Source organism: Coenobita brevimanus, chromosome 25, assembly GCF_032717465.1.
Source record: "Coenobita brevimanus isolate Jiangsu-jjx chromosome 25, ASM3271746v2, whole genome shotgun sequence".
Classification (NCBI taxonomy): domain Eukaryota; kingdom Metazoa; phylum Arthropoda; class Malacostraca; order Decapoda; family Coenobitidae; genus Coenobita; species Coenobita brevimanus.
In genome coordinates, this window is record NC_136978.1 from 3,415,980 (window position 1) to 3,429,300 (window position 13,321).

General features: G+C 45.2%; 1 protein-coding gene across 1 annotated transcript in view; it reads left to right on the plus strand.

Moving 5' to 3' along the window:
• The first annotated feature begins 2,484 nt into the window (after nucleotides 1–2,484).
• LOC145393671 (neuronal acetylcholine receptor subunit alpha-10-like) overlaps nucleotides 2,485–13,321 on the plus strand; it is an 84,072-nt gene continuing 73,235 nt past the window's right edge. Inside the window, exon 1 of the mRNA XM_080267721.1 lies at nucleotides 2,485–2,566. Within this exon, the coding sequence (XP_080123847.1) occupies nucleotides 2,485–2,566 (82 nt within the window). The remainder of the gene's footprint in view (nucleotides 2,567–13,321) is intronic.

Sequence of the window (13,321 nt, forward strand, 5' to 3'; positions counted from 1 at the left end):
ACAGATGGGGAAAGAGGAGGAGCAGGAGAACAGAGAAATGTTAGGCAGGGAAAGAGGCTGTGAGGAAAGTGGGGAAGATAGGGAGGAGTGGAGCTTTAGGAAGGGATGAAGCAAGAGGAAGGAGGGGAGGAGAGATGAGAGAAGGAAGTGATGGGCAGGAAGACAGTGAAGGAGGCGAAGGAGGAGATAGGACTGGCGAGGGTGGGAGGAGGAAACTGAGAGGAAAGGAGAGGAATGAAGAGGGAGGGGGGGGGAAAGCGGAGGAGGAAGAAATGGAGAAGGGGATATGGAGAGGAGGGAGAGGAGAAATGAGGAGGAAAACTAAGGGAGGGGGCAGAGAATGGGGAGAAGGAGAGGGAGGGGGCAGAGAATGGGGAGAAGGAGAGGGAGGGGGAGGAAAGGCTAAAGTGGGGAGAAGACTCACAACTAAAGATATACAGCACTTTACTGATTACTCGCTATATGAAAAAAAAAAAAATGCTAGAAAAGTGCAAGGGATTTTCTAAAGATTATTCCATTAAAAAAAATGCAAAGAAAAAGAAAAAAAGAGTGGAAAATGGAAGGAAGGCGTACAATACATGTCATTCGAGTTTCCGTTTAACCCACCGAAATCCAATCCTGTGTTGAAGTCCACTAGGTACTGCTAAGAGGTGGGGTTTGACACAGAAATGACGTATTTTGCTTGATCGTCAAATCTTCAAACGAATTAATCAGCTTTGGGATAGACTTTTCTAACTGGTGAGGTTTGATATAACCTTAATCGAACCCTTCCAAACGAGAGGCCTCTTCTAAGTCAAATGAAATCGCCCAAAAGTAGCACGAATAAACTAAGAAATGGGTCGCCGGATTGAAGAGGTTAACCCCTTTGTATGCAATAGAAAAAAGCACGTCATTGCGCTGAAGGGGTGAATGGGTGAATTTCTGGTCATGCTGTTGCCAATTGGACTGAGCTAAAGTGCCTTGCATCTCCCTGTGTCTCGGCTCTTGCCAAGAAATTAATGGAGACGAAGACTAAGTGGAGAGGAAGAGGGGGAGGTGAGTGAGGGAGATAACTGAGTGAGGGAAGAGGAGGAGGAGGGAGGCGGAAGAGGAAGATGATGATGATGGAGAGAGGGAGGAAGAGGGGAGAGAATGATGATGGGCAAGACGATAGAATGGGGAAAAGAAGAAGGGGTGAGAATGGAGGGGAGGGGGAAACTGTGGAAAAGGTGATGAAAGGGCCGATTATAAACAGAGGTGGATAGATACAAAGATCGACAGAAACATATTTAGATATACAGATAGATAGACTGGTAGACAGACAGATAGACAGGCAGATGGATGGACGGACACAGATAGATATAAAGATACAGAGAGAGAGAGAGAGAGAGAGGGGGGTATAATGGTGACATGTGGGAGGAAACGATGCGGGCTATGGGTAAGGATGGGAGAGGAGAAGAGGGAAAGCACAGGAGGAGGGAGGGGGTGGAAGGTCGGGAGATGGAAGAGTAGGAAAGAGGAAGGCGGAGAGAGAGTAAGTGACGAGAGGGGAGGGAGGCTGAAGACAGAGGGAGGAAGGGAGGAGGAAGAGGTCAGTGAATGGAGAAGGAGGGGGAAGTATAGAGGGAGGGGCGGGGGCAAAGGGAGTATGGAGAGGAAGCTGGAGGAAAGGGTCGATGAATGGAGAACGAGGGGGGAGCTGAGAGGGGAGGGGGGAGGGAAAAGTGAGTATGGAGAGGGTGAGGGCGAGAGAGACGAATGTGTGGGGAGGTGAGGCGAGGTGTGGAGGGGAGATGAACGAATAGAAGGGGAGTGGAAATTGTTAGTACCAAGATTGAGGGGCGAGATAAGAGATTTAAAAGGGACGCAGCGAGATGAAAGGGGACACTAAAAGAAAGAGGGGAAGTGGAAGAGGGTGGAAATGAGAACGAGATTACGCTGATGTGTGAAGGGGTAGAAGACACAAAAGACTCCTCTCATCCCTGTCATCACAAGCATCACTTCCTTCTTAATAACCATCATTACTACGTTCACTGTCATCATCATACCCATTATCACTTACACCTTGGTAATTTCATTCCCATTTTGATAACCATCATCACAACTATCTTCACTGTCATTATCACAGTCATGATTTTCATCTTAACAACCAACATCACTTTCATACTGACAGCCAGCATTACAATCTACTCGTAGTTCTACGTCCACATGAACCTTGGGAAACAAAAACCTTCACCACAATTATTGCAACCATGATATCAGTGTGCTAACAGGGATATATATATATATATATATATATATATATATATATATATATATATATATATGTGTGTGTGTGTGTGTGTGTGTGTGTGTGTGTGTGTGTGTATTATATGACTGGTAACAAAAAAAAAGTTTAACAGGCATCATAATCGTATATTATGATAAGACATTAAGAAAAATGAGGTAATATTGGAAGCTGTAATGATGCTCATGAAAAATATAGCCAAAACAATGATATTAAAGATGGCGGTAGAAATACAGCTGCTTTCGAAGGAGGAGGAGGAGGACACCAACCGGACACAGAAAAATTTGCACAAGAACAATAGTAAGAACAAAAAGATTTTCCGGAAAAAGAATCAAAGGCTGAAAATCTCGCACATCCCACACAGTTCTCATTTGCCCTGCATCGACTTATGTATGCCATGAGGAGAATATATATGAAAACATATAAAAATTACCCTGGGAAAAATACATGAAAAATATGAAAATTGCTGGGGAGAAAATAAATATATCTAAAACAGAACTCTAACCTGCCATACTACAGACCAACCTTGCCAACAATGATGCGACGGGTCACTTGGCCTTTATATAAAATTAGCTCGCAGTATTATTTTTACTATTACTCCTCCTATACTTCTCTCTCCTCTGGCTCGGCCCCAAACAGTCTCATCCAGCCTCTCTCCTCCCACTTCTTCCTCCCTCAATCCTCTTTCAATCCCCCCTCATCTTATCCCCCCTTCACCATATATTTCTTTGCCTTTATAACAGTTCCATCCCCTTACCCTGCTTTCCCTTCTATCATCCTTTCACTCCCTCTTCCATCTCACGCAAGCCTCTACTCCAGCCCCTCCTAGCATACCCCTTCCCCGTATCTTCCAACGCTATTAACCCCCAACCTCCCTAACGTCTCCCCCTCCTCTGTATTACCCTACCTTCTAACTACACCTTCATTCTCCTGCCCTCAATCACCCTATTCTTAACCCCACCCCTCGTCCTTCTTTCTATTTCCTTCCTGGTTCCCCTCTCCCCGCAACTCCTTCCTCTTCCTCCCTCTACCCAGTATCCCTTTACCCTAATACGCATCTTCCTCCTCTCTACAATTCGTCTCCTATCACCCTACCTCCTTGCCACCTCTACAACCTCCCCTCCCTACCGCTCCTCTCTTTCCCCTCCCCTTCCCCGTATTTCCATTATCCCTAACTTCACTTCCCACCTTCCAATCTTACTCCTCAAACCCCTCACCCTTACCTCTACTCCCCTAATCTTCCCTCTCCAGTTCCTACCTATTCTCTGTCTCCTCTAACCCCATACTCCCTTACCTCTTACTCCTCTAACCTTCCTTCAATCTTTGCTACCTATCCTTTATCTCTCCTAACCCTCGTACCCCTCTTCCTCCTCTACTCTCCCCTCTCTTCTTCCTACCTATCCTCTATTTTCCTGAACTTCTCTCTCCTTCCTCTAACCCCCTACCCCTGCATACTTCAAGTCCCTCTCCCTTTCCTCAATCATGCCTCCCTCAACCCCCTCTCCCCTTCCCCTACTACCCCCCCTACCCATGCCTCCCTCACTCCCCTGCTCCCCGCCGTCAAGACCCGCTGCTAAGAGGCGTGCTAAGGCGGTGAAAAAGGCGAGGAGTTTTTCACTTTATCTGGACAGTCTCTTTTGGATCCAAGAGGAAGATTTTCCCTGTCTGGCCGGGTCAAGAGGAAAGGAACTGGAGACGAGGACACAGCATTTTTGCATCGCCGCTCAAGGTATTTCCATGACATCAGATTTCATGCGGTCGTTTATGCGGTATCAAGTCGTCCTGCACTTCTATACGAGTATGTAATCCAGATGTTAGGCACTTTTACAATAATCTAGTTGTCATTCTTTGTATACCAATCTAGCTGACGTGCACTTTTATGAGTATATCAAGTCGTGCAGTTTTATATCCAACGCAGATGTCATGCAGTTTTATAAACATGTGGTATCCAGTTGACATGCACTTCTATAAGTATATAATCCAGAAGTCATGCACTACTATACGACATACAGGTTTCATGCCCTTCTGTACTAAATACACGCCAGGCACTTGTATATCTGCTAAAGATATCACGCATTTTTATATGGAATCCAGTCGTTATGCACTTTTACACGTATTCAAGTTGTCATGCACTATACGTAAATCAGCTGCCAAACACTTTCATATGGATTCCAGCCGTCTCTTTTGGAAACCCGGTGGAATATTTTGCTGGCTGGCTGTGTCGGGAAGGGAAGAAACTGGAGATAAGGACAGGACATTTTTGCATCTCCATTCAAGATATTTCCTGGAGCCAGAGGAGATATTTAGGAAGGAATTTACGCCCGTATTTTTTAACTTTTCCTTCCCTTTCAGATGGACAGGAAGGACATCTTTCGCTGAATTAGTGTTTAAAATAAAAAAAATCCTAGCGCTCGAAGGGAAAGGTCATCCCCTCGAGCAGCCGAAATTATTGGAACTTGACGGCATCATTTAACCCGTCTCTACAAAAATCCCTTCGCCGTTTTTGTGCGTTCTTTTGTAGTTTACTGTCTTAACTATATTTAAAATGTCGATAAAAGCTACTATACAATTTTATTAATACGATTTACAACGCTATACTGATTTTTAAGTGCTATTTGTATCTCTTTAAAAGTGTTAACCATTTCGGCTGAGATGTTCAGGCAGACATACACAGAGCAGACAACGTACTGCCTCCGATATTCATCCAGTCTTGTATGATCTGACATTAACAAATCTTATACATTATGGCCAGGGTCATACAACGAGTTTGCTCAAGAAACATTTTGCTTGTTAATTTGCCCGGAAAAGGAAAATCTGCCATAAAGATCACTCGAGTGGTTTGGCCACTGAGCTCAAGATAGAGCTCAGTGGGTTCGGCTCATGTCTTCCAGCTGGAAAAAAAAAAAAAAACGTAAGCGCCGCCATGCAAGTACAGAAGACGGACGTTAACAAGTGATTCTTACATTTACGAATAACAACATTCATGATAATAATATTCCTCGAATATAATTCATTATCAAAATATCGCCTTGAGGAGTGACCACCGCCGCGGTGTTGGCCAGAATGGCATTTATGGTTGAATACAAACCAACAGTATGGGTGTGGTGGCCACCTCCCACATCTCAAATGTGTTGTGCTTTCATTATCCAGCACAAGATATGCGTGCTTTGATATATTAGTATACAAATCTAACGTTCCACCGTGACAAATATCAGCAGGATGGGTCGTTTTAGCTTAACAGGGAAATCAAAACTCCTTCGACGGGAAGGGAAAGTTTAGGGAAGGGATTATTTTTAAGAATACGGTTGTTAACCCCTTCGGCTCGAGGACGCCTTTCGTATGTAGTTACTGGTATCATCGCACCATTTTATTCAGGGGAAATTTGGATGAATGGAATTAGAACTGTGGACATAATATTTTAGCATCATCGTTTAGGGTATATCCGAGAATCCGAATTTTATGCACTTTGCTGGGTCTATGGGATCAAGGTGGTATGAAGTTCACTGGCACAATAAACATGTAGCTGTTATGCGCTACTGATTCTAAATATCACGCACTTTTTTCAACTGAATCTAGTTGCCATGCACTACGGCTTCCAGTATTCATGTACTTAGTTTAATTTCACACACTTTTGTCCAATATGGAATTAAATTATCACCCGATACTGAATCAAATTTATTTTTCGTATGGGATCCTGCTGCCATTATCATACACTAAATCCTATTCGTCAACTGTGAAACGCCAATATATCCCCCCAACTCTCCGTAACCATTGCACTGTAGAATGTACTGCAAGTACATTCTACAGTGAAATGTGAACAGCCGCACAACCAGAAATGGCCTTGTCACTAAGATAAGGCACCCACAAGCTGTGATGCACTGGGAGTACTGGGGACGAAAGGGGCAAGGAACAGACTGATAATGGCTGGGGACAAAGGACTTCTTAAAAGGACGCTGACTTTCAGCTTTTTTTCTTCTCCTTGGGAGCATTTGTTTTTTTCTCTCTAGGTAATATGCTCATCTAACATTATGGAACGGGCCGTTAATGGCAGTGTGGCAGCTTCAAATTGAATGGTACTCGATAGACGGAAAGGTGCTGGAGGAAGAGGGGGCCAGGGGATCTCTAATCTTGGAAATAAACACGTTTTGTCTTTAAGTATACTGAACTGTGTGTATGGAACAGCATAAGTAAAGATGGCCAGTTTATTGACAATAATTGTAACAATCTCAGAGCAGACTCGAAAATTTATTGAAAGTTAAGGTAAAGATTCCTCATATCTCCTCCATCTCAAAAGGTTCCCTTTTCAATAACACTCGCCCCCGTGAATAAGAAATAAACCTCCGAATGGAAATCTGGATCCGACTGCAATATCCCCAAGAAAAGCAAACACACACAGGCAGCGGATGCCCACTTCAGCGCCTAGGACGAGTGTTACGAAAGCCAAGTAAGCGCTTTAAGACTGGATCTTGCTGTATTCACAACTTAGTGTCAATTATGACCATATTTAAGTAAAGAGCTAGGAATCTGCGCAGCACTTGTGACGATTTGTTTGTTTGAACGAGATTGAAGAAACATGTTTCATTTAAGACGATTTATGGAGTCTTAAGCAGGCATGATGTTCTAGCGCTTTCTGTTTTGGCCACCCTTCAGTTACCCTTAGGCAGTGGAAGTGGGAGGATGCGCGCCGCTCTCCCTCCCCATCTCACTGTCACTGCCTCTCCACATCCCATTCTCTCCACCTCCTCTCATTACTCCCTCTCACCGCCACTACTTACTCTCTCCACCTCCTCTCGCACTCTCACACCTTCCACCCCACACTCAGTTTTTGATAACCCCTCCAAATCGCCCAAAATCCAATTAATCGTTAGTTTTTACTGGCACACACTCGTTATAACATCATTCTTCGTGTCTCTTACGCAGTCTAAAGATCAGAAACTTTTACTGACTCACTCACTCGTCCTCTCACTCTCCCACGCACTCACACTTCCTCACTCGCCCTCACTCACTCCTGGCTGTGACCATCCTGACCTCATGTGCAAGAAAAGTGGGAAAAGGTGAGTATTTAATCCGTGTGTGTGTGTGTGTGTGTGTGTGTGTGTGTGTGTGTGTGTGTGTGTGTGTGTGTGTGTGTTGACAGGTGTTGACAGGTGTACATGGCTGAAGATGGTTTGGCATTTGCGGACTAGAGGTGTGTGTGTGGATCGATGGATGTGTGAATGGAGATGAATGAAAGCGTGGACGTGGATGAGTCGATGGATGTGCAAGGGTGGGCGTGAATGGGAGTGACTGAGGTGATGGATGAGGATGGGTGCGTGTTTATGAGTCAATGGATGTGGATGGTTGGGTGTGGATGAGTTTGTGAGAATCAATGGATGTGAATGAGTGGGTGTAGATGCGTCAATGGGTGTGAATGGGTGAGTGTGGTTGAGTCACTAGGTGTGGATGAGACGGTGGGTGTGAATGAGGCAATGGGTGTGGATGAGTCAATGAGTATGGATGAGTAAATGGATGTGGATGGGCGGGTGTAGATGAGTAATAGGTGTGGATGAGACGACGGGTGTGGATTAGTGAGTGTGGTCGAGTCAATGAATGTGGATGGACGGGTGTGGATGAGTCAATGGGTGTGGATGGTTGGGTGTGGATGAGTCAATGGGTGTGGACGGGTGGGTGTGCGTGAGGAATGTGACTGAGTACCCAGTCTCTCAGCAAATGGGTGTGTGACAGTGAGGTGGATTATTTTTAGGGATGAATGCCCATGAATATGTATTAGTGGATATCGTCAGGAACGTGGACGAGGGGCAGCAGAAACGTATGTGTGAAGCTGGTGGATGAACGGGGTAGATGAGTGACTGGGTGAGGATGCAGGTGCAGGTGTAGGTGTAGAAGAGGCAGATAATGTGTGTAACTTAAAATGGTGGGTGAATATATGTGAGAGGGAATGGATGGATGAATAAGCTGTGAAGGGTAACCTGGGGGGGGGGTGAACATGGTATCGTATTTTCATCTTAACATGACCCAGTGTTTCGTCCTTTTGCAGCTAATCGTACGTAGCTCAGCAGCACAAAAATGACAATTCTACGGCTCTACCTCATTTCCACAGCACTTCTTCGTGACCAGCATCGTGTTTATGTAATGAACTATTCACAACCTAGCAGTTAACACAGGCAGATGACAATTTTTAAGACAAATATAAAGAGTATTGTAGGGATGGGTGCGTGTGAGCAGGTGAGTAAAAGGTGAATGAGTTAAGGGAAGGACGTGAAAAGTGGGCAAGTCGGCGGAATTAGTGGATGAGTAAGGTAGAGTACTGATGTGTGTGTGTGTGTGTGTGTGTGTGTGTGTGTGTGTGTGTGTGTGTGTGTGTGTGTGTGTGTGTGTGTGTGTGTGTGTGTGTGTGTGTGTGTGTGTGTGTGTGTGTGTGTGTGAGGTCAGAGGTGACAATACGGAACACCTAACATTTGTAGAGCTTCATCTTAACCTCTCTCTCTCTCTCTCTCTCTCTCTCTCTCTCTCTCTCTCTCTCTCTCTCTCTCTCTCTCTCACACACACACACACACACACACACACACACACACAGAACTGCGGACAAGAAAGTACGAAATAATGAATGCGAGTAAGTTTGAGAAAGTGGGGGAAGGGATTATGAGAGAGAGAGAGAGAGAGAGAGAGAGACTGTTTACTTCCTCCTGCCTCTCATTCCTTAGCAATTTTCACATTCCTCTCGTTCCTTCTCTCTCCTTCCTGTTTTTCTCACTCTCCGTTTCCTCCTTCCTTGCCATCCCTTCCCTCTCATCTCCTTCACCTGCCTCCCTTATTTCTCTCACCTCCTTATATGACTAGATTTTCCTGCCTACCTACATTTCTCTGTCTAATCTCTTTTCTTTCCAAATTACAGTTTTTCCTCTATCTGTCCCTCTACCTCCATCTTTATCTACTGCCCTCCTTTCTTTCTCATTCCTCTCTTCTCGTCTCTTCATCCTTGTTCCGTAGCCTTCATTTTTTTCTCCCTTAATCCCTTCTCCCTCTCCCCTCTTCTACACTCTCTCCTTTCTGCTTTCCTCCTCCCTCCTCCTATACCTCTTCATTCTCTCTCCAATCCACCCTTCGGATCCTTTCCCCCCCCCCTTCCTCATTCCCTCCTTCCCTCCTCACTGTCCCCTTCCCCTCCTGCCTTACTTTTCACCCACCCTCTCCATTCCAGTCCCCTCTCCTTCCTCCACCTTTCTCTCCCTTCCCCCGCCTTGCTTTGCCATTTCTTTTTTCTCCTACACCCTTCTATTTCTCCCCTTTCTTCCTCCTCTCTCCTCAGTCTTTCAAATGTTCCTTCCTTTCATCCACCTTTCTGTCCAATTCACTCCTTTCTTCCCTCCCGTACACTCCCCCGCCCTTCATTCCCTTCTTCCTTTCCATTCCCTTCTGTCCCCTCTTACCTCTAATATCTTCCTTATGTCATTCTCCCTCTTTCCATTTTCTCCCCTCCCTCCCTTTCTCCTCTCGCACCTCCACTTCACCTCTCTATCTCGCTCTCTCTCATCCCCTTCACCTTCATACTCCTTTTCTCCATTCTTGCAATCCTCATTTCCTTATCCCCCTCCTTCCTCCTTTTTACTCTTTCACTCTGTCACTCTTTCCCTGTTTCCACAAATACCCCCCTTTTCCCCTCCTCTACACTCAGTCCTTTCTACTTTCAGTTCCTACTCTCCCTCCCCTTTCTCCAGCTCCCCCACTCTCACACTCTCTCGTACCTTCAGGTCCTACTCTCCCTCTCCAGCTTCCCCAATTCCCTCACTCTATTTCTCCTACCTTCAGTTCCTGCTCTACCTCACCTCTCTTCAACTACCCCTGTCCCTCACTTTCCCCTCCTACCTTCAGTTCCTATTCTTCCTCACTCTGTCTCTCCTTCCTTCAGTTCCTACTCTCCCTCCGTCTTCCTCTCTCCCTCCCTCCCCACTAATCACAAAGCGTTAGACCAACTTGTGCGCCAATCAGACAAACGGCCCCCAGAGCTTATGTCCGGTGATTGCTGGATTGACGCCTACTCACTGCTGGATTAACTTATCTGGATTGCTTTCTGAGTGGCAGAGGAGTGAAGCGATTAGTTGTGGAAGTGGTTGAATGGGAGTGGAAAATTCTGACTGGTGGGGCGGAAAGACTGAGGAATTCCGACTGGTGGAGTGGAAAGACTGGGGATTTCTTTACTGGTGGAGTGGAAAGACTGGGGAATCTGACTGGTGTAGCGGAAAGACTAGGGAATTCTGCTTGGGGTGGTGGGGGACTGAGAACTTGTGACTCAGGTAGTGAAAAGACCAAGGACTTCTGACTGGTGGTGTGGAAGGACTGGGGAATTCTGACTGATGTAGAGGAGAGATTCTGGTGGACAGTGAGTGGAAGGTTTGACTGACTGATAGCGTGGAAGGTTCTAACAGGCCATATAGAATGTTTTTAATGTGTTAGTGGGAGGAAGGCTTTGACTGGATGAGTGACTGAAAGATTCTGTAGTGGTATACGTGGAGCTCTAATTGGCAGTTTATTAATGAGGTGCTGACTGACTGACTGGCTGACTGACTGACTAGAGAGCTTTGATTGGCTGATTAATACTGGGAGGGTTTGACAGAGTGACTTAGTAAAAGGCCCTCAGTCTATTATCATCAAACTGATTGACTAGAACAAGATGGCTTTGTGTGACAAAAAGAGTAATGAGTGTTCTGATTGGGTAAGAAAGACTGGTAGGCTCTGATTGGCCCTGTGGCAGCTCCTCCTCGTGAAATGATCGGTGGCGGCATTTATGAAGAGACGCACCTGATTGGCAATGATTCTGTCAACAATGTGTTCTACACGAAGACTGGGACTTAGAAAACTGGCACTGTCTACCTTAGGGACCCTTGCGCATTCGTTAAGTATCAGATCTAAGCCCCCTCCTTCTGCCTACTTACCCGCCTACTTACACCCACCTATACGGACCATTTAGTCATCTACTTACACTCTACTTATATACTTACAAAGGCTCTACGTACGGCTGCTTCCCCGACAAATCTCGCCCATCTACATCCACTAATCCAATACTCCCAGCACCTGCTACATAACAGCCTACATAACAAACAGTCTCGAAAAGAATCAGCAGGTCTGTTGCTGTGTGCTTTCCTTCATGTATCGTACTTACAAACCGCTGTCTACATACCTACCTAACAACCTAACAACAATCTAAACAGCCTCGATTTATCTACAGCCTACTTAGTACTTACACCTACTAACTTACTTATATAACTTTCTGCTACTAATAAGAAACCTATCTATCCATAACACTTTCATATCCACTTACAGATTCCCAATTTGCTGTCTCAAATACAATCTATCAACCTACTTACCTACTACCACCAACTACTGATCTACTTATTAATCCTAATTGTTATCCTGCTTACATACACCCGGTACTAACTGCCCTCCTGCTTACCATGTACTGCCCTATACACCCACCTAAACTGCCCTCCTACTTACAATGTACTAATCTGCTGAAATTACCATCCTATCTGTGCTATTTACTATGTTACAACTACCAGGTAATCTACTTACCATGTACTACCCTACCTGCCTACCCATGTTACCCTCCTACTCAAAAACTGCTAACTTACTGAGCCATCATAACTACCTTCCTACTTACCATTTACTAATTTACTTACCCAACCGAACGGCCTACCTACTAACCATATACTTACTAACTCAATCTAACTTCCTCCTTAACAAAAACAAACCTACTTTCCAATTACTGACCTACCTACAAACTCTAGCTGTCCTCGTACTTACGGCACTTACTTAATCTTCCCATTTTATCTACTTCAACTCTCCTACTTACACCTACTAACCAATTTTCTCCCTTTACTTACCTACCTACATACTCTACCTAATCTCCTACTTACCTAACCTTCTCATATTATGCAACCAAACTGTCCTACATACACCTACCAACCAACCTACCCTTCTACATACCTAACTTCACACCCTACCTATCCTCCTACTTACCATCTACTAACCTATCAACAATCTCCCAATTTACCTGTACTCTCCTACTTACCTACTGACCTACCCTTTTGCTTACCGTCTACTGACCTACATATCTACCGACCTACTGACTCAGCGTGTGATTTATGGGTGAACTTAAAAATACTGATGATCCGCCATTACTGCTTACTGCACTCTTCTCTCCCTCCCTTCCTTCTCTCCTTCCTTCCCTACTTTCCCCTCCTCCCGACTTTCTATCCTTCCTTTTCTTCTTTCACTATCCCCCCCCACTTCTTTCCTTCCTCCTTTCTCTTCTTTTCATCCCCATTTCCTTCCTCTTCTCCTTTTTTTCCTCTCCTTCTTTCCCTCCCACCCTACCACTCTTTCACTCCATTCCCCCCCTCCTCCTTTTTTTTCCCTGTCTTCCTTTCTTCCTTCTTCTACTGATTCTACCTTTCCTTCCTCCTTGTTCTCTCTCTCTCTTTCTCTCTCTCTCTCTCTCTCTCTCTCTCTCTCTCTCTCTCTCTCTCTCGTTCACTTCCTACCTTTCTTCAGCTCCTTGTTACACTTCCTCCTCTCTTCGTCGCATATTTCTCTTCTCTTATTTTCCTTTCTCCCACTTTACTCTCTTACTTTCTCACTTCATTTCCTCCTTATAAACTCTTTCCTCTCCATACCACTCTCTCTCTCTCTCAACCTAAATTTTCCTCTCCTTTCTTTCTTCCTCTTTTCCTTTTTTCCTCCTTCCCTCTCACCTCCTTCTTATCTCATATTTCCACTAAGCCCATCTAATCACCTTACACATTTTCATACACCTTCTCTCCCCTCCCACCCTCTCTCTCTCCTTTTCTTTTCATCCCTCTCATTCACTCTCCATCCCTTCATCCCTCTCCTTTCACCCCTCCCTCCCTGTCTTCCCTCACTCTCTCCCTCCTTTCCCGATCCCTCCCTCCCTCCCTCGCTTTACATGTCTTATCGCTTTCTCTCTCCTCAGTGCCTCTCCTTCCCTCCCTTCATTCGTCTCTCCCTCTCTCCTACCCTACCTCCTCCTCCTCGTCC